Source organism: Protopterus annectens, chromosome 4.part0 (genome assembly GCF_019279795.1).
Source record: "Protopterus annectens isolate FY-2018-M chromosome 4.part0, PAN1.0, whole genome shotgun sequence".
Lineage (NCBI taxonomy): Eukaryota > Metazoa > Chordata > Ceratodontiformes > Protopteridae > Protopterus > Protopterus annectens.
Window position 1 is genome coordinate 251,453,424 of NC_056733.1, and position 22,197 is coordinate 251,475,620.

The 22,197-nt window shown below is 42.2% G+C and overlaps 1 protein-coding gene across 1 annotated transcript in view; it reads left to right on the forward strand.

Moving 5' to 3' along the window:
• Positions 1-22,197, forward strand: part of LOC122799287 (rab5 GDP/GTP exchange factor-like) — a 627,463-nt gene that overhangs the window by 506,943 nt on the left and 98,323 nt on the right. Inside the window, exon 7 of the mRNA XM_044068245.1 lies at positions 3,956-4,047. Coding sequence (XP_043924180.1) covers positions 3,956-4,047 — 92 coding nt within the window. The remainder of the gene's footprint in view (positions 1-3,955; positions 4,048-22,197) is intronic.

Below are 22,197 nucleotides of genomic sequence, written 5' to 3' on the forward strand. Positions count from 1 at the left end.
CTAAATAAAAACATCACAAGAATTGGGTGTTAGCACATAGTTGAGTGTCTTTCCCAAAAGATGTTAACATAGATTCTTGGAAATATTCCATAAGACATATTTGTCTTCAATTAGCTCCTAAACTTTTTGGAATAGCAGATGTTTAAATGACTGACTAAGAATCAGCAATAATTAACTGACATCAGTTAATATGACAAAAATTAATAACCGTTATTTATGTAAAACTTACTGTGGCTAACGGGTCTTAAAAATGAATGACTCAAAGGCAGAGTTAAGATGGAGTTAGCTGTAAATATCTACCATAATAATAGGGTAATACTGAAACTTGTAACTTCTTTGTTGTGTTATCACAAGTCATAGATATTACTAAGCTGTTTCCCTGTCATAAAATGCTAGTATAGTGAAAAACATGAATTTATAATAACTGAGAACATGACATCTGAAACATAAAATAATATCTAAGATATAATATGAAATTCATCATATTAAATGCAAATTAATTATAGTTAAATCGAAATTATTCACACATAAATTGTCTAGGATTTAGTACTGGTATTCGAGTATCCTTACAATTATTACCATTAGCCATAAGCATTTTCTGTAATTGTATAAACCTATACTAAACAGTTGCTAACTGCATGGGAAAAATTCTGTGGAGTCTACTTGGGGTATAAAAATATCTATGTAAACATTTCCAAGCAAAATTTCCCTTCCCAATCCTTTCCTTTGATTCTTATAGTTATCATGCAGTATTTTGTATGTTCTACTAATTATTCCTTTTTAATACCAGCTTCTGTTCTAGATTTTACTAAAAACTCTACCAGTGCTGGTTTTTCACTTAAGATCCCCCTGTTATTTTCTCTTTGCCTATACTCTTATATCAATCCTTGATAGGGACGGCAATCTCTAGCCTGCAGTCCAAATAAATTATTGGCCTCTTCCCATTCTGTTACCTTTCTCTCTCTAGTTATTTGCTCCCAATACCTTGCTTCTTTTACCAGTTTTCTCCAATAAATTCCAGCCCCGTCTTGTCTATTATCTGTATCCCTAACTGCAGTCATCCCTTTTGGCAGAATTTCCTTTCTCCTTTTCTGTGTTGGCTTAGTTCTTAGAATACTTTCTGCTACTGTCTGAATATAATATTCTGTATGGTTATTGTTATTCTCTTTATTCCCCTTAAGGATCTGCATCCAAAATCCCAGTATCTCCTTGTTTCTTGAGATTCCTCTTGTATCATCATCATCATCCCTCTCCACTTAGAATTATAACCACTGAGTCATAGCGCTGCCAACAGCGATTCTGTTCCCATAGAGATGTAACCAAACATCCTGTTGGCTGTGCTTGCTGCATTTTCATTTACATAATTCTGCTTGTTGTATTCTTAGTTGGACCAGAAGTAACAACTTAAAAAGGACAGTCCAGCAGAACAAGAAAGCAGATATCACACAAATGGGTGTAAATAGATGGGGCATACATTGCAGTTAGGCTATTGAAATATCAAAACTGAGTAAAACAAAAAAATACACCAAGACATGGAGATGAAATTCACACTGTATCATAATTGTAAGCATACAGAGGCTTCTCTACCCTTGACTGAGTGCAGAGTGAGTGGGATCTCAACTAAGTGCTTGAATACATTTTCCCAATGTGAAACTTGTTTATCAGTGCTCATCAAAAGAAATCACTACCAGCATGGTTTCTGTATGTGTCAGCTCCAGTTAAAAGTTTTATTGGCTTTTCTATCTGCCTCTGTGGTTGTGACCCTGGAGTAAGTTTGTATATATAAGGAGAGGGAGCTTGCCTAAATGCAAAAAAAAAAAAAAGTTTTGTATGTATATATTTTTTGTTTGTTTTTGTTTTTAATTTACGTTGTTAAGCAGCATCTGGTTTGTTTATTTTGTCCTATTGAATCTTTGAGACTAAGTTAGTTTCATTGAGAAATTATATAATGATCTAGTCTTTTGAAGAACCTGAAATCTGTTGCCATTACTGGATGACTTTCAAGTGAGTAAAGGACTGGCTTAAAGGATGCCTTTTCCAATAGTTAAATATAGCCTCTTGTGAACAGGTGAAAACTGGAAATGTTTATGCATGTAGCCAACATATTGTTAAATTTATTGAATATATAGTAAAGATAGGAAAAAAGGTAAGTTGCTGGTTGAATGTGAAGCCTAATTATTCTGACTGGTGAACAGAGTACAAGGCATTCCCTAATAGAGATATAACAGACCAGTTCATTTGTTACTAGATGCACCTGTGTTTGATTGTACCAGAAAACAAAGCTCCTCTGTATGCTTTACATGTAAAGTCTATCCTAAGGAACTGCATTGAGAATGGACTTTTAAGTTAGTTCCTTGACTTGTCTAAAGATGGGCTAAACTCTTGGCAAGGCTTATAACGACCTCGGTGCCAATAGCCTAGTAACTTCCTATGATCCTAGTGTGTAGCTTTTGTATGAGGGTGAAGAGTCATACCACCAAGTAACCATGCTGTCAGTGTAGAATAATGCAGTTATGTCTGCAAATGAAATTCTGTAAGAGTTAATAGAGGGAAAAAAGTAGTAGACTAAGGGGAGATCCTTTAGTAACATCAAGACTGAGATGAGAATAGAAAAATTAATTTTTAGCTCTAACCTTGAAATAATGCTGCTTAAGATAACTGTAACCACATATGGTTTAGACTCTGTACCAAATATGTGCCTGTATAATGATTAGATTAGATTAGATTAGTACTAGGCTAACTACCCTTGTGTGCCATTTTAAGCCTAGCCAATTATCCCCTGTGAGATTTAAACCCTGTACCTTGTGTTTGTAAGGCAAACACCTTGACCATTAGGCCATCCTCCCAACAAAATATACATTTTCAATCTGTTAAGCTCTTGCCAGTGGTGAGAATCAAACCCTGCACCTTGCAGTTGAAAGGCATACACCTTAACCACTGTACCATTGGACTTTCAGTTACTGTACCATTGGACTTTCAGGTAAAAGTAATGTGTAAAAGTAGTGTGTGGCATACAGATTCAAAATATTTAGTAAGGTCTATAAATACAGTAACCCATGCATTTTCCCTTATCCACATTTATGAGAATTTGATTTGTAAAGCAGAGGATGGCACTTGAAACCACGCTGACACTTTAAGGTCAGGTGAATAAAGTTGTGCAGTCAGCTAAGATAAATATAGACTTTCATGAATTTTAGGCAATGGTGACAAAAGAGAAATTGGATGGTAAGGGAAGGAAGCAAGGGATTACTTTCCTTGGTGAATGGTAGAAGAGTGAATTTTATCTTCGGAGCAAAAATGAGGCACAAATAACTGGTATATTTTTGAAGTGTTGAGTAGCTATAGTGCTAAAAGTGTCACAAATTTTTAAGAAATTTTGAAGCATGTCCTTCAGAATTGTAAGTTGATGTTGATCTTATTCTTTTGAAGTCAATTGTATCAGTCAGACGGTCTTTAAACATGCCTTCAGCTGTTATTGCTAATCTTCAAATGCAGTTTATAACATATGTGGTGTTTGCCAGTCCCCCACATTTGTGAGGCACAGTTGCACAGTTGTGTATGTATTACTAAGCAATTCAAGTCGCATTTCAAAAAAGTCACAAGGTACAGATGATAGAGCCTGACATGTAAATAGAAGGTCAGTCCTCCAAATCCTTATTGTAAGCATGGTTGGCTTAAAAAAAAGACTATTCATAGCTTACGGGTATAACTTGTAAAATTAGCCTTGTATAAGCTACTCCCTTAAGTAATAATAACTAACCTCTAAGTTACCATATTATTGTGGTGGTGTACAGTGATGGGTGGAAGAGTAAATTTGTCAGAAACAGCATTTCTCGTTTGTAGATGTTTATAGAATACACATTGTCCATATGACTTGTTGACCAATGAAGTTAAAGAGCATTTTTAGTTTTACTGTGTAATATGTAACTTGAAAATGTTCTCTTATACCATGTAGCATGCTGCACTGGGTTACAGCAGAAATGCTAAGGACACCATTATGCGAGGAACAATCAGAAGTCAATGACAATATCCTGAGTGCAATAACAGGTAACCATAACTATAAATACTATTTCTCGTTGCTGCATTTTCTTGGTAGTAACTACCCCAGTAACTTAGTTTTTTATAGATATATATATATATATATATATATATATATATATATATATATATATATATATAGGTTTATACTACTTGGTTAGAGGCAGTGATGAAACAGTCTGGTGGTCTGACATGAGTTCATGATTCTGATGCATTCATAGTCATTGCCTTGCCATCTGTCCTTACTGGATCAATAAACAGAGCCTGTCTGTTTCATTACTAACATAGAAAAAAACGTGTGTCCAAGATGGAATGCATACATTCATTCATTTTTCTGAAACCCACTTTATCCTTTTCAGGGTTGTAAGAGACCAAGAGCTTGTCCTAGCAAGCAGCAAGTATAAGGTAGAGAACCTCCCCTGGACAGAAAACCAGTCCATGAGAAGGCATGCATGGGCACACACAATCTGTGAGAAGGCATGCATGGACACACACAGACAGACAACCATATCTGTGGATATTTTAGAAGATTTATCAGTTCACCTAACATCAAGCACTTCTTTAAGATGTAGGAGAAAACTGAGGACCATGCAGGCTCAGGCCACATAGGTGGGCTCCATATAGAAAGCACTCCATCCAGAAGCCAAACTGCAGAACTTTGCCTTTTGCGGCAGTAATGCTAACTTCTGTATCACTATATCATCCATTTCTTTCCCAACACTAAATGCATGATTTTTTTACTTTCCTATACAGTCACATTTATAATGCAAACACATTACTTGCAAGTTCTTCATATCACAGTGGAGCCAGGTAAATGGTGATGAGTCTGTCACCTTCCTAATACAGCTAATTGCCGTGCCTTGTTTGAGCTGAGCTGAACTGAAGTGGGCTACCTGCCACAACTCTGAGCTGAGATAGCAGATGACTAGAGGCTTCTGAGCTTCCAAAAAACATAAGTTGCTTGATTTTTTTTTTTTTTTTTTTTTTTGTTAATTTATACTACTTACTGCACTTTTATATTGCCTGCCACCTACTTTTGTACTATATTATTTACTGTGTACTAAACTACACTGTTTTACTGTGATTATTGCCTGCCTGTAAAATCACATTTTATTGCTGTTTTCACTGTTCAGCAAGTGTTCTTGTTGTTTCCACTGTTTAAGTGTTTACAGGTATTTTTTCCACTGTTTCAAAGCTATCTGTTCTGCCTGCTTTGGTTTTCCCACCAAGCAGTACTTTAATTAATTGATCTGTTAACTGTTCAAATCATTCTCTAGAGCCTCCTAGCTGATTTTCTGCTGTTTTAAATGTTTTTTCAGTGTCTCACTGCAAATTTTTCTACAGTGTTAAATATTCTCCAGTGTTTCCCACTGAAACTAGGATAGTAGTAGCTGTAGCATAGTCCAGATCCAGGCCTGCTGTTTCTGAAACTGTTTGTAGTGGTTTATTTGTTCTGAGCACATTTTCCAGGCCATCTTGTATTGGAAGGGGCCTAACTGCATTTTTGTGAGAGAACTGCATTTGATTGGCACCTGACTGGTAAACAGGGTTGCCACCTTTTCAGATGGCCAAAGTGGGACATTTTCGGGACACACATCAGGTTTTACAGGTCGACACATACCCACGGTCAGTACAAAGGATAGACTTTACCTTTTTGCCTAAATGAAAGCTTATTCTTGTAGCAGTTTAGTTGCTTATTCTGTTTCTTGTAACATTTAGGTATTTTACTTACAGAAATAACTATTTTATGCAAGTAATACATGACATATGGGACATAATTACGTCCTACATTCTCAGGACATTTGCCATTTTTAATATTTATGGTCAGGACACAACTGCCCAAAAAGGGACTGTCCCTCGCAAAGTGGGACAGATGGTGACACCTACTGGTAAAGGGATGCCGGTCTAGGGCTTGGAATAAGCATCCTCATTGGCCCTTTTGAATTTTAAGAGGTTTTTTTTTTTTTTCAAGTTTTAGCTTTTGGTGTTTAGACCCTGCATATGAGCAGGTTTCTGCTTGTTTGTACTGAGCTGGACTGGAGTGGGCTACTAGCCACAGCTCTGAGCTGAGATACCAGACTAGAGGGTTCTGAGCTTCCAAACACAAGTTGCCTGCTTTTTTTTGTTTGTTTATATTATTTGGTTTGTTTCTTTTGGCTTTTCCCAGTTAGGGGTCACCACAGCGGAACTCCGGTCCGCTAATGATTGGAGTAGATTTTTACGTACCGAGTTGCCAGCTCTGACGCACAACCTTCAAAGAAGGTACACCCATTCACGCATGTCTCCACACAGAAGACATTCTAGCTGAGAATCGAACCGAACAGCGTCTTACTGTGAGGCGACAACACTACCGCAGCCCCAGTTTGGTACCAGCCACAATTCTGAGCTGAGATACCAGACGACTATTTTCTGCATTTTTTTATTGCCTGCCACCTACTTTTATACTGTATTTATTTACTGTTTACTAAACTGCACTGTTATACTGCGATTGCCTGCTAACACTGTACCTGTAAAATTGAATTTTATTGCTGTTTTCACTGTTCAGCAAGCTTTCTTGTTGTTTCCACTCTTTAAGTGTTTACTGGTATTTTTTCACTGATTCACAGCTATCTTTTCTGGTTTTCCCACCAAGCAGTACTTAATTATCTGATTTGTTAACTGTTTAAATCATTCTTTAGAGCCTCCTGGCTGATTTTCTGCTGTTTTAAACATTTTTTTCAGTATCTCACTGCTATTTTTTCTGCTGTGTTAAATATTCTCTAGTGTTTCCCACTGAAACTAGGGTAACTAGTAGCTGTAGCATAGCCCAGATCCAGGCCTGCTGCTTCTGGAACTGTTTGTAGTGGTTTGTTTGTCCTGACCTCATTTTCCAAGCCATCTTGGATTGGAAGGGGCCTATTTGCACTTTTGTGAGAGAATTGTGTTTGATTGGTACCTGACTGGTAAAGGGGAGGCTGGTCTAGTGTTTGGAATAAGCTTGCTCATTGGTCCTTTTGAATTTTTTCAGAGTTTTTTTCCAAGTTTTAGCTTTTGGAATTTAGGCCCTGCATCTGAGCAGGATGTTCTTCATCTCACATTGCTGCAGTCCTAACACTTGGGTAGTCCGCTGTCCCTCGGTCGGCCCGAATATCAGAGTATAAGGCTGACGTCGGTCAAGGCGCATTTGACTGACATCAGAACGTCAGGGTACAAATGCGCATGACCGACGTCATATCCTCAGTCTTTTTTGCCGCATGGTCCGATGCAGAAGCAGTGTTGCAAGTGCCGTTCGGCGTTCTGAAATATTTCGAATTCGGAGTTTCAGACCGAAGTCAGAGTTGGTTAAGTACCCGTTGGAATATTTTGTTTTTCTTGCCTCAGTGGTTTACCGGATGTCAGAAAAAGTGAATAACTGTATTTCTTGTGGGAAACAGATACCGCATAGGGATTACCATAATTTGTGTATACCTTGTTTGGGACCTGAGCACGACGTTGTTGGGTGTCGCTTTTGTGCTAGGTTCAATAAACGCACTATAAAGCGAAGGTTGGATTGTGCCAGGTTGGTTTTTGGGAAGCGGTGCAATTACAATATGCCGTCGGATGCTCCGGCCGCTTCCTCAAAGAAGCGCAAGGACAAGGCAGTTAAACCTAGGTTAGAGGAGTCGTCCGAACCAGACGCCGGTTCTTTAGAGGCGTCTGTGGAACCGGTGGTTCTGACGGAGGCCTCTCTGGAGTCCCAGGGAGAAACTTTGTTTTTACAGGATGTGGCCTCCCAGGAGGCAGGTCAGGCTGTAGGGGCTTCTCAGATAACTGTACTCCCCTCCCTTCCTAAGGTGTCTAGGCCCTCTCTTTCTGCTTCCAAGGCTTCTCCTAGAGGCAGGTCTAGTTTTGCTTCTGTGGGTGTCCCTCCTAGTTCTTCAGGTTCTGTGCCCAAGAAGCACATGCTTAAAATGGCAGAAGATTTAATTACTTTAATTAGAGGCTCTATGCCCCCTCCTGATAAGAGGCCTAGGATGGAACCTGTGTTGGGGGATTATGAGCAGGCTTCGGATGTGTCTGAGTCTTCGGCTGAAGACTTGCAGGAGTATTCTCATTATTCTGATTCTGATGTGGATGATTCTACTCCTTCTGCTTCTCCTCCTGAGGATTTTTTTTTTCAGAGACCCTTCACTCCATGAGAGAGCATTTTAAATGGGAAGGTCAGGATTTCTCTGATTCCAGGAAAAGGCTTAGGGAATTTTTGTTTTACCCCAGCATAGGCCTTTAGCTATACCTCCTGTTCTGAATGTGGTGGAAGATGTGTTTGCAGAGGCTTCTCTTAATCCTGATTCTTTGCCTCCTGCTCCTGTTAAACCAGATAGGTATTACAGGGTGCCTGAAGCTCATAAGTATCTTTTTAAGAGTCCTAGGGCAGACCCAGAAACTGTTAGCCAGGGGCCTAAGGGTGTTGAGGCTTCTGTTGTCAAGAATCCGGTTCCTGCAGATAAAGAGGCCAGGGCCTTGGATAGATGGGGAAAGAAAGTTTATACTTCTTCCACTCTAGCCATGAGAGCTTTGAATTGCCAGTTTCACATGTTGAAATATCAAAATTATCTCCTTTCTCAGTTGAAATCTAAGGTTGATGCTCTGGCGGAAGGTATTGACTGTAAAGAGTTACAAGATTTAGTGCATGTTTCTGAACAGGTGGGTAAGCATTCTTTGCAATGTGGTTTTGATGCTGTACAGGCCTCGTCTAGGGTGGCTGCCACTGGGTCAGTTCTTCGCAGGCATGCCTGGCTGAGGGATCAAAATTTATCTGACCATGTTAAAACTAGGATTTTGGATGCCCCTTTGCAATCTGATGTCTTGTTTGGTTCTCCTGTTGAGGCAGTTTTAAAGAAAATGGAAGACAAGGCTAAGTCTATGCAGACTGTTAAAGATTTTTTGCAGGTTCAGCCTCCAAAGTTTAGTAGGAATTGGCCTACTAAAGGGTGGACGTATCCTTCTTATGATTCCCAGTCTAGGGGTAGATCTAGACGTGGCAGGGGCAGAGGTCAGGGCTCTTTCAGGCCTAGAACAGGGAGTTCTCCTGCACAGTCTTCGAGTGAGGGCAGGGGTCAGTCCTTTCGTAAACAGACCCAATGACCTACCTTTTCAGCTGCCAGAACCTTCTCGCCTGGCAGCACCTTTTTGGGAGGAAGGTTGGCACTTTTCAAAGAAAATTGGAGTTTGATTACCCAAGACAAATGGGTACTGGATATCATACATCACGGTTACAGGTTTTATTTCCATACCTTGCCTCCTTTCAAAGGCATGCCAGACATTCCTCCTCAACAAAGAATAGAGGCTCACAAGCAAATTTCACTGTTGCTCCAAATAGGGGCCATACAGCCGGTTCCTGTGCCAGAAAGGGGCCTAGGATTTTATTCTCGCCTGTTCCTAGTACCAAAGAAGGGGAACACGTGGAGACCAATTTTGGATTTATCTATCCTCAACACTTATCTGGACATTCCCAAGTTCAAAATGTTGACGTTGCAGCAGCTTTTACCTCTGCTGGGCAAAGATCATTGGATGGTAACTTTGGATCTCAAGGAGGCTTACCTTCATGTTCCTATCAGACTAAGTTGCAGGAAGTATCTGCGTTTTCGAGCTGGGACTTCTCACTATCAGTTCTCTGCATTGCCCTTTGGCTTATCTACTGCGCCCAGAGTGTTCACGAAAGTTCTGGCTCCAGTGATAGCTTTCTTCAGGCTAAAAGGAATACAGATCTATCCTTATTTGGACGACTGCCTGATTCTGGCTCAAGGAAGGAAGAGCTTCTTCATCATTTGGAATATGTGATAGCAGTGCTAAGATGCCTGGGGTATTCTGTGAACGAAATAAAGTCCAGTCTAGTACCCTCTCAGGACATGTGCTTTCTGGGTGTGAGACTGAATACAGCATCCCAGATGGCCTTTTTAACCCCGGACAAACAAAAGAGTCTATCCCTTTACTTCCATCAGCTATCTCATCAGTCCGGGCTGACTGCAAGGACAGTCCTTCAAGCCTTAGGGTTCATGGCATCTTGTATTCTGGTGCTTCCCAATGCCAAACTGCATATGAGGAAGCTACAATGGTATCTCAAAAATGTATGGACACAGCACTGCCAGGATCTGGACACTGTCATTCAAATAATACCTTGCATTCAAAAGGAATTTTTGTGGTGGGCTCAGGAATGTCACCTAAACAAGGGACTCTCTGTGACCCGGCCAGAGGCGAGTCAGATTTTAACGACAGATGCCTCAGACATAGCTTGGGGAGCTCATCTAAATGGAAAGTGGATACAAGACAAGTGGCCTGCCAGACTACAACATCTACATATCAACATGAAGGAGATGTTAGCAGTCCAGTTTGCATTAATAGCTTTCAAGGATTTACTTCTTCCAGGGCAGGTGTTGATTCTAACAGACAACACAACTGTCATGTGGTACATCAACAAGCAAGGGGAACACATTCTTATCCTCTATGCAGGCAAGCAATGATTTTGTGGGAGACTGCTCTCAGTTTACAACTAAGTCTTCAGGCAAGGTTTCTGCCGGAGCACAGAACTCCTTAGCAGATGTGTTAAGCAGACAAATCATGGATCCCCACGAGTGGAAACTGGATCTTCATGTATTTCAGAAATTGACAGTGTCCTGGGGAACTCCAGACATAGATCTGTTCGCTTCTCCACTAAACCACCAGCTGCCAAAGTTTTGCACAAAGCGTTATCATCCCACAGCTTGGAAAGTGGATGCTCTTTCTTTCAGTTGGAAAAATCTTCATGTGTATGCCTTTCCACCTCTGCCTCTCCTCCCAAAGGTACTTCTGAAGGTCAGACAGGACAAGCCAAGGATGATTTTGATAGCTCCAGATTGGCCTCGACAGCACTGGTACCCACTACTGAGAAGTCTAGTACAGAAGCCTCCATGGCCTTTGCCTTTGATTCCACATCTGTTGTCCCAGGAGGACAGTCATTTGCTCAATGTCAAACTTCACTCTCTTCACCTAACAGCATGGCATATTCTGTTTTAAACCATAGAGGGTCTCAACTTCCACAACAAGTTTTGAATGTGATTTTGGAAGCTAGAAGGCCTAGTACAAGGAAAGTGTACGCAGATAAATGGAAGAGATTTTTATTTTTGAGTGCAGCTAAGGATTTGGATGTTTCTGAGCCTGATTTAAGTGTGGCTCTTCAATATCTTACTGAGTTATTGGACAAAGGTTTGTCCTTCTCTTCTATTAAGATTCATGCTGCAGCAATTTCAGCTCACTACGATTGTGACCCACCATTGTTTTCTCATCCTTTATTCAAGCAATTTCTTAGAGGGGCAAAGAATATAAGACCCCCACGAAGGGCTCCTACTCCTGTTTGGGATCTTAATTTTGTGTTGGAGAAACTCACTCTACAACCTTTTGAGCCTGCAGCTACTGCTGAGTTGAAATATTTGTCATGGAAGACTGCTTTTTTGTTGGCCATTACCTCTGCAAGAAGGGTTTCTGAATTGCAGGCCCTTATGGCAGTTGAGCCTTTCTTAATTTTCCACAAGGATAGGGTATCTTTACGTACTAATCCTTCCTTTATGCCTAAAGTGGTTTCTAGTGTGGCTTTAAACCAAACTATTCATTTGCCTACTTTTTATGCAAATCCCCAAACTAAAGGGGAAAAGATTTTGCACACTTTATATGTACACAGGCAGTTGCGATATTATTTGGACAGAACTAAAGGGTTCAGACAATCTCAGCAGTTATTAGTTTCTTTTGCTTTGTGCTCTCAGGGCAAGCCCGTGTCAAAACAAACTATTTCTAAGTGGATTGGATTTTGCATTGCTTTCTGTTATTCCCATCATGGCAAAGAGGTTCCAGCTGGGATTAGACCTCATTCCACTAGGGCTACTGCCACTTCAACAGCTTTTTTGAGGGGGGTGGCTACTAAGGATATTTTGGAGGCAACCACTTGGAGTTCAGTGCATACCTTCTCTAGGCATTACCACCTTCCACTGTACTCTAAATCCAGGGCTGGTTTTGCCACTGCTGTGTTGCAGGGCATTTTGGCAGCTCCTGCTTCATTATAGTTTAGCCATCCTCCCTTACCTCTGCTTTGGGATTCTACCCAAGTGTTAGGACTGCAGCAATGTGAGATGAAGAACATAGTACAGTTTTGTACCTACCATAAATATAGATGTTCAAGATCCACATTGCTGCAGTCCAATTTACCCTCCCTCCTTCCCCTCTGTTGTTTGAGGTGGTTGTGTGGGTTGGGTTATCCATCTGAGGTATATTGCATTTTGTATATATTGTATATATTGTACATATTTTTGGTGTTAGGCTAGTTGGTTGTTTAGTTGTTGTCTATGGGTTTTGACCTTTCTTTTTAGGGTCTTCTGACATCTGGGGCAAGAAAAGACTGAGGATATGACGTCGGTCATGCGCATTTGTACCCTGACGTTCTGATGTCAGTCAAATGCGCCTTGACCGACGTCAGCCTTATACTCTGATATTCGGGCCGACCGAGGGACAGTGGACTACCCAAGTGTTAGGACTGCAGCAATGTGGATCTTCGAACATCTACATTTATGGTAAGTACAAAACTGTACTTTTCTGCTTGTTTGTGCATCACACAGCACTGCCGCTCAGTTGCATGCCAAAGCTGGACAGTTGAATTCAAATTTTCCCTTAAAACCCAGGCAGCAATATCCAATCACCAAGCTCCTCCTTTATCGTTTCCAAAAAGCCACCCATACTGACAACAGTCTTCAACCAAGCATTATGGACAGTTGGTCTACCCTTGTTTCTCCTGTCAACCTTGTTGACAGTGTAGCAATTGCCTCATGTACACAGACAACCCTCTACTAATATAACACAGTCCAGTACAGAGTGTGAGAGATCTATTTATAACAAAAATCTAGAATCCATGCTGTTTCTCAGTCAGAGCTGTAACACAGAGAAGGTTGTCAACTCACCCACCAGTACATATTCACATAGTACCACTACTCATACACATACCACTACTCGTACATATAGTACACATCAAACATGCAAATCCACATCCTGAGTTTCTCTCAAAAAACTTAACAAAACACCAGAGACCTCCAAAACACAAGTCTGCTAAGCTGATACAGTCTCCACAGCACCCATGACGCATAGCAACACCAGTTTCTCACCCACCAAGCCCGTAAGGCATAACACTCAAAAACCAAGTTTTTATGTCATTGGAGATTCAGTAGTGACACATGGATGTCACACTCACCAGGCTGGACAAGGAGAAAGTCATGATCAGCTGCTTGTCTGGTGCTAGGATTTTCCAAGTCATGCATGCACTCAGAGGTCTCTCAGCAACAAGTACTGTTATGACTCTGTCATAGTTCATGTTGGTGTGAATGACCTGAGATGTACCGCACTGGACTGTATGAAAACAGACATGGTCGAGCTCTGAGTATGTGTCCCAGGCATGTATGTCCCTAGCCTTGAGCAGCATACTACCCTTACCTAGAATGATGCCACAGTATAAACAAAAAATGATTGTTTTCAATAATTGGCTTAGTTGTTGGTGTTATTCCAAGGTGATCCAGTTCCTGTCTGCCTGGGAAGTCATGGTCGACAAACCTCACTGCTTTGGCAGAGACTGTTTGCACCTGCCACCCCTAGGCTTACAGCTGCTAGCAAAGGCTCTTGCCTCCCCCGTAATGCCTTTTTTTGGGCAAGGTCTCAAAAACAACATTATCAATGTGAAATTAACCAATCGGAACAAAATAAGGGTCATGCTGCTAAATGTTAGAAGCTTAAACCAAAAACTGCACTCCCTGGAAGCACTTCTATCACTAGACGATGTAGATGTCTGTGCAGTCACAGAAACCTGGCTTAAGACCTCAGAGAATACCCCATCCCTGCAAGGCTACAATGCCTTCCACACCTTTAGACTGCAAAAGGAACGTGTAAAAACCAAAGGAGGTGATGTTTCAGTCTATATTAGAGATAAATTCACCTGACATCTAGTTAGACTGGACAACTCCATGGAGTTAATCCAGGTCTAGGTTACAGTGGGTAAGATCCCCATTCAAGTCCTAGCCAGTTGTGACCCACAGAGTGGGAACTATGACACCCACAAAGCCTACTTAACCAAGCTGAAGACAATGCAAATTTTACCAAACACACTGGTTATGTGGGATTTCAATTATCCTACCATCAACTGGTAAATCTACTCTAGACCAAACTCGCTAGCACAAAAGTTCCTTGACTTTGTGAATTCAAATGCCCTGGAGCAAATTGTCCATACCCAGACAAGAGGAACAAACATTCTAGATCTGGTCCTCACCAATATGTCAAACAGGTGCACTGCTGCTACTGTTGGACCCTCATTAGTTAAAACTGATCACAAATCAGTCACCTTCGAATGGACACTTAACACCAGAGCTCCCAAAGGGTGAAATCAGACAAAAAAAACTTCCCCAAGTCAAATTATACCCTCCTAGGTAAAGATATAAATGCATTCCAAGCCCCACCCCAAGCTGAAAGTGGTAACTACGCCAAAGCTTACACTAAAGCCCTGTATTATCACTTGCATAAGTGTATAAACTCAGCTGCATCAGATAGTCAAAGCCAGCTCCCCAAGTAAAATTAAGCTGCTATGGTGAACTTCCAGCATCAACAAACTCTACAGTAAATGCAAAGAGTTGCTGTACAAGAAAACAGACTAGGACCCAACAATGGATAACACTGTTGTCAGCCTTAACAGGTAAATAAGACAACTTGTCAAATCATCCAAGAGCTCCTTTGAGAGAAACCTTGCAAGTACTGCCAAGGATAACCATAAGGCCTTTTACAGCTATGTACGTAACCTAAAGGATAGGACCCAACCATGTGCAGAATTGGTGTCCAACGGCATCATGCACACTGACCCCACAGAGATGGCAAACCTGCTAGCAGATAGATATGGTGAAAATTTCACTCCCTTATTCCCTGTTAACTTACAACAAACCCTCCCTGAACCCCCCTCCCACCTTACACATCTGAAGAGCAGGTCCTCAAAGCATATCATTATGGACCTCATAAATACAGACATGGGTGATCTCCAAACCCTGGACCCTACCCAATTCAGCTTCGTGAAGGGCAGATCCTGCCTGTTAAATCTGGTGGTTTTTTTTGAAAGTGTGACCAGGCCATTGATGAGGGCAAATCTGTGCACACAGCATACCTTGACTTGGCAAAGGCTTTCAAGAAAATCCCACATTCAGGCATTACCGATAAACTTAGCAAACTGAATATAAACCCCTTCGTTGTAAGATGGATTGCCAACTGCCTCACAAACCGGGCACACACTATCAAAGTGGGTGACTCCACATCAACCAGCAGACCTTTTACCAGCAGGGTGCCACAGTTTGGTATGTACTTAATGTTTGGTATATACTTCTCAGAAGTTCAGGTCAAAACTAAAGGGTTGAAGCTGACCAAGTTTGCAGATGACTGCAAACTAAGTGCATTCATTGAATCCCTTAATGATATCGGTATACTCCAGGATGGTCTCACACACCACTGACTGGTGTATTAGTCATGGTCTCAAACTTGAATGCAAAGAAATGCCTCATCATTCCCTTTGCCACAAACAATGTCCCCTCACACCATCAAATCAACAACAATACCCTAAGTACCTATGAAGTGGTCACAGGTTGACCGCAACCTTAACTTCGACCACCACGTGTTTACCATTGTAAGGAAAGCTTTCCACTTAGCTCACTTGATTAGTAAAGGCATCACCTCAAGAGCAGAAGAAGTTCTAACCCCCCTCTACTTGGCACTTATCTGGCCCATAATTGAGTATAACGTCCCATTCATATGTACCGTACTAAGCATCTACAGCAATTAGAGAGACCTCAGAGGTTTCTAACAAAGAAGATCAAGGGCCTCCAGCATGTGCCTTACAGGGACCAACTAAAATCCCTGTCACTGTACTCCGTATCGTGTAGACTTCTTAGGGGAGATTTATGCCTGGCCAACAGAGCAACCCAAGACCAAACCTAATGAACTTACTGCATATCCATAAATCAAATGGGCCTAGGGCTACCTATTCCAGGGACTTAAATGTGGCCTACGATTTAAATAGGACATGCTGGATGGACAGATTTATCTCCTATTGACTGCCACATCTTTTGAACTGGCTACCAATTCATGTGAAACAGAGCACCTCTGTGACACTGTTCAAGAGAAACCTGGATGAGTGGATGGGACACTGTAAATTCTTACTGGGGCTAGCACCCACAACCCTCCTGGACATGGGCAGTCATCACTAAATGCAATCTTTGATATTGACTAGTACCTCTACAGTATTACATTGGGTTGAAATGGCTAGGCTTAAACTGACCTCCGGATCGAGAGCCTAGTAATCTCCTATGATATGTATAATACATCCAGGTAAACAGTGAGTCCTTTACATTTATGAAGCATCCAGGGAAGACAGCATGTCAGTTACATTCAGTTACTCAGCATATCCACCATATTTGATGCCAAGGCAAAGTCAAGTCAAAGAAAACTTTATTGTCATTCAGAATTGTACAGCAGTGTAACTGAACAAAATAACAATGCTGTGTTCTCAATGCAGGAAACAGTTGCACATATAGACAGAGAAAAATTAATAAAATATCACTGTAGAAATTTAATAAATAGCAATTAGTAAGTAAAGTAGAACAGCAGTGACCCACACCCATCCCAGAACAGGAGACAAGGAAGACAAGGAACAAATATGAAGGTAATATTGTCAAAGTAAAATTGAAACAATAGCAGCATATGTATGATTAGACTGAACTATTGCGCAGTTTGTATATTGTACTTTAAGGTCCTTCAGTGTGTGTAGGTGAGCTACCTTAGTATTGCACTTGGTTATTGCACCAGCCATCAATATGATACATCCATGTTAATCAAAATCTTACCATAGTTGAGTAAATACCATCTTTGTAAAATTGTTAACACAACCAGGTAAAGCTCATCTGTATCTCATTCCTGTCAGAGACCAGGAAGTGGTTTACATATCACATTCCAGACACAGCCAAGTAAACTGTATGCTTATGAAGATTCTCTCATTAACAAGTAAAGGTTTCCACACAGTCCAGATTCATTACCATTGCATAGGTTCATAGGTGTGTGCTACGCTAATGGCCCTGGAGCCTTTACAAGCCTAGCCCATAGAAGTGCCCTGACATTGTGCTGCCCAATGTTAGTTCCCAGTGCATCTATCAAGTAGAGCCATTTGAGTGATCCCTGGGGTGAACTTTCTATTACCCATTCACTCATCAAGATTTCTCTTGAAGAGGGATAGCAAGGTGCTCTGCTTGACATGTATGGGAAGTCTATTCCATAGCATGACCAATCTCTGGGTTATGAACCTGTCCCTCCAGCATGTTCTGTTGATTGTGGTAATGAGGATGAGGTCTCTAGAGTGTGTGGTCTGGAGGGATAGGGATTTCTTTAGGTGTAGCATTTCTAACAGAGCTGGGTCAGACATGGCTGTGTAAGTCGAGCAGAGATCACCTCTAAGTAGGTGATATGAGAGCAAGAATAGCTGGAGTCTTTTGAGTCTGTCCATGTAGGACGTGTTTAATGCCTAGGATCCTTTTTGTGAGGTGCTTCTGTGGCCTCTCCAGCTGTTGTAGTTGTCTAGTGAGGTACATGCCAAATGGGGCATTATACTCTATGACTGGTCTAATGAGGGAAGAGTTGAGAGAGAGACGATGACTTCTTTCTTCCTGGATGCAAAACCCTTGGTAATGAGATGTGCAAGATAGAAGGACTTTCTGACCACAGTGGCAATGTGGTGATCGAACTAGAGGTTGCTGTCAACCTGCATCTCCAGATCTCTTATAACGCCTTCAGTGTTCAGTGGGCTGCTATCGATGTGGTAATTAGTGAGAAATGAGTTTTTACCAAACGGGATGACGCATTTTTTGGCGTTAAGGTTAAGGCCATGGTTTTGACACCAGTCATTGGTCTCAGTGAGGCCTTTCTGTAGGATGTCTGCATCTCTTGGGAAGTTAATGGCTCCCAGCTTGCAGTCATCAGCGAACCTGGTCAGCCAGAGTCCCTTTGTGTTGGCCTGGACTTCTGCGAAGTAGGTGTTGAACAGGAGAGGACCCAGGACCAATCCCTGTGAAACTCCACTCATAACTAGTCTGCAGTCTGACTTGGAGTTTGCTACTTTCACACTGTGTGTTCTATCTGTGAGCCAATTTGCAACCTACCTAGTGATATAGGGGTTGATGCCTAGTTTGATGAGTTTATCAGTAATTCCCGAGTGAGGAATGGTATCAAAGGCCTTGGCCAGATCGAGGTAGGCTATATGCACTGCCTTACCTTCATCCACAACTGTGGTGACTGACTCAAAGAAGTCAACCAGGTTGAGCAGGCATGATCTCCCTTTCACAAAGCCATAGTGCGTGGGGTCCAGAGTTTGGAGATTTCCTATATCTTTGTTAATCAGGTCAATGATGATGCACTCCATAGCTTTACATATCAGACTCGCCAGGCTAATGGGGCGATAATTGCCAGGGTCTGTAGTCACTCCCCCTTTATGGAGAGGGATGACTGTAGCAGTGCGCCATTCGGTAGGGACAAAGCCTGAGGTGTGGTGCCTGTTCGCTTTGTAGTTCATGTAGAACATAGCTAGGGATATTGTCGGATCCCATGGAAGCTGTATTCTTGGCCGTGGATAATGCAGCTTTAACCTGTGCTGCAGTAATGCTGGGTGCCTGGCATTCTTCGGGTATTCTGATTGGTCCGGGGGGGGGGGTAAAGTTGGCACTGAATCTGTCGGCCAGTATGTTGGCAATATCTGTTGACTCAGTATAGGAGGTACCATTGTGCAGTAACTCAGAATGTATCTGAGTATTGCCGTGGAGGTTCTTGATATAAGTATAGAAGGCTTTGTGAGTGTTTTTAGTGTCTGCCGCAACTCTGCCTTCATAGCTGACTTTAGAGGATTTGATGAGGGATCTCAACGTTTTGTTGAGGCTAATAATGGAGTTTTTCCAGGCTTTCTGCAACAGTTTCTTCCTTCTGTTGTAGAGTTTATTAATGGCAGGGGACCACCAGATTGGCTTCCTTTTTTTGGAGGAGAGCATCTCGGTTCTGTTGGGTATGGCTAGTTCCATGTATTTATGTACATGTTCGTACAGAGCATTAGTGTATGATTCGGCAGTCATGCAGCTACTTTCCATTGGCATTGGTGCCGTAAAGTTAGCCACCTCTGTTTTTAGGAGTCCAAAGTCAGCTTTGGAGAAGTTTTTCAAGGTGGTTACCTTTGCGGAGGTGTGGGTGAGATGTCGATTTCCATGGTGATTAGTTTATGGTCGTATCTGACCAGGGAGGTATTGAATATTTGTGTAGAGCAACGGTCGCCCATGTTAGTAATAACCAGGTCAAGAATGTTGCTTCCTGTAGTGGGGGTCAGAATCAGCGGTAGTTTTAGTCTCCTAGTATGAGTGCTGGGTTGGACCTTGATAGATTCCAGGGTGCTTAGGAATGTGGAGTGAGAGTCTAGGGACTTGGTTGAGAACCTATAGCAGGCTATGACCTGGATCGCCATATACCCAATGTTAGTTGTACCTGAAGTATTTCAGATGCATTATGCTGGGCTACTAGTCTGTAGGTGTGCATATCCTTTATGAATATGGAGACTCCACCGCCTTTGGAGCTTCGGTCCATGTTTCGGAGCTGAAAGGTGTGGAATGAGTTAGAGCCTGGTAGCATAGGGGTGCTTTCTAATGCTTTAAACCAGGTCTCCATTACAGCACAAATGTCAGTGTTCTCCATTTTGAGGAGTGCCACGAGTAAGTGCATCTTGAGATTTAGACTTTTAGCGTTGAGCAGAATGACCCTCAGATTGCATTTATTTATAGCTGTTATGGTGGTAATTTGGTCTTTGGAACACCACCTAAAAGAGGCACTATAGGATTGGCAAAAGCCTTAGCCAGTACCCAGAAACTCAGGAGTGACAGATGCAGGCCATCTCTGGCAAAGCATCGAGGTCCATCAGTCATGTCATCCCAAGCAGATAGATACAGGATCCCCTTAGAATGACACCAGTAACTTAGCCTATTGTCGAAGTCAATCATTTTTTCTTTGTACTGCGGTATAATTCTAGGAGGCGGTAGGATACTGCTCAGGGCTAGTGTCATACCTGCCTGGGCCACATAATCCGAGAGCTCCACCATGTCTCTTTTCATGTAGACCAGGGAGGTGAGTCTCAGGTCATTCACGCACACATGGACAATGACAGAGTCGTATTTGTGGAGTGACCTGAGTGCGTGTGTTATGTGTCGGATTCTGGCACCTGATAGCTGACCGTTACCTTCTCCTTATTCAGCCTAGTGAGTGGGATATCTGTGTGCCTCACTACTGAGTCACCTATGATTAGTGTATTGGGCAAGGTGTTTAGCTTTAGGGGCTTAGGTTGAGGAGCACACTGTGGAGGTGAGCTGTGTGTCCTGTGGTTTGTGCTGTGTTGTGGTGGTCGAGTGCATTTCTGTTGCGGAGGTCTCTGCTGTTTGGGCACATTTCTTTTGAGAGCCTCCACAAAGGTGGGTGTGTGGTTTGTGTTTTTATGTGAGAGCTGTTATAGTAGGTGTTCTGGAGGGCTATGTGTTCCATGTGGTGTGGTGCAGGTGTTGACCTTCTCCTCTTGACCAGCTAGTCCGGTCTTGGCTGGAGAGTGCATAGCTTCCAATTTGGTGATATAAGTGCATCTCTCTCAACTCTTGAGTGTTGGGAGTAAGAGGAGAGGATTGTCTGTGTACATGAGGCAGTTGCTGCACTGCCTCAGAATGCCCAAGTGCACCAGGTTAATAGGTGGAAGCACAGGGAACTGCCCTTTAATCATGCCAGGAAGGGTGGTCATAACTTCTAAGTACTGGAGCTATTTCCGTGAAGAATGACTAGTACTGACGGCACTTAGTTGTGCTATAATAATTGCTACAAAACCTTTATTTTTTATTTTTTCACATTATTTTTGGCTTTATCCAGAATTCTTGCTCTTAGAGGTTCATAGGAGGTTACTAGGCTATTGGCCCTGAGGTCCTTATAAGCCTAGCCAAGAGTTTAGCTGGTTTACACAAATCAGCACCTGATGCCCCTGTCCAGCAGGGACATGGATGGAATCCCAGGGGTATATTTACTGTTTCCCATCCAGTTATCCAAGTTGAGCTTAAAAAGGGGTAAAGAGGTACTCTGCTTGATGTGGAGAGGGAGTCTCTGGGACACACATCTGTCCTGCTAACAAGTATTGATGTCACAGACCAGGTTGAGGCCGTGCATGTAGGTTACTCGAGTTTAACTTGACTTGTGGATATGCAGCAGTCCCATCAAGGTGGGGTCCATGAGCACCTTGTATGCCAGACAGAGGTCACCTCTGAGGAGTCTGTATGAAACCGAGTAGAGGGATTGGGCTTTTAGGCTATCTGTGTATAGTAGATGTTTGAGGCCCTGGATTCTCCTGGTGAGGAGCCTCTGTGGTCTCTCCAGCTGCTGCATGTGCTTTGCAAGGTACATGCTGAAAGGGGTTGTTGTACTCTATAATGAGCCTTATAAGGGAAGAATACAAGGATATGATCTCCTTGTCCCTGGATGAGATACCCTTACTTATGAGGTGGGCCATATAGAATGCTTTCCATACAACGGAAGCAACATGGTGGTCAAAAGTCACATTGCTGTCAACCTGGGTGCCCAAATCCCTTACGACTTATTGAGTGCTTAGGACATTATTAATGTGATAATTTGTGGGGACGTCACTCTCCCCAAAGGGGATGATGATGCATTTTTTGGTATTCAGCTTGAGACCATGTTTCTGGCACCAGTCATTTGTCTGAGTGAGACCCTCTTGGAGGATGTCCACATCACTAGAGGAATTGATGACAGCACACAGCTTGCAGTCATCTGCAAATTTGGTCAGCCATAGCCCACTGGTTTTGGCCTGCACCTCAGAAAAACATATCCCAAATAACAGAGGCCGCAAGACTGAACCCTGGGGTATGTCACTTGTTACAGGTCTACTGCTTCAGGTGTCTTCCCCTATTTTGACTATGTGGGTTCTGTCAGTGAGTCAGTTTGCTACCCATCTGGTAACATATAGATTGATGCCCAGTTGAGAGAGTTTATCTGTTATACCTGAGTGGGGAATACTGTCAAAGGCTTTGGCCAGGT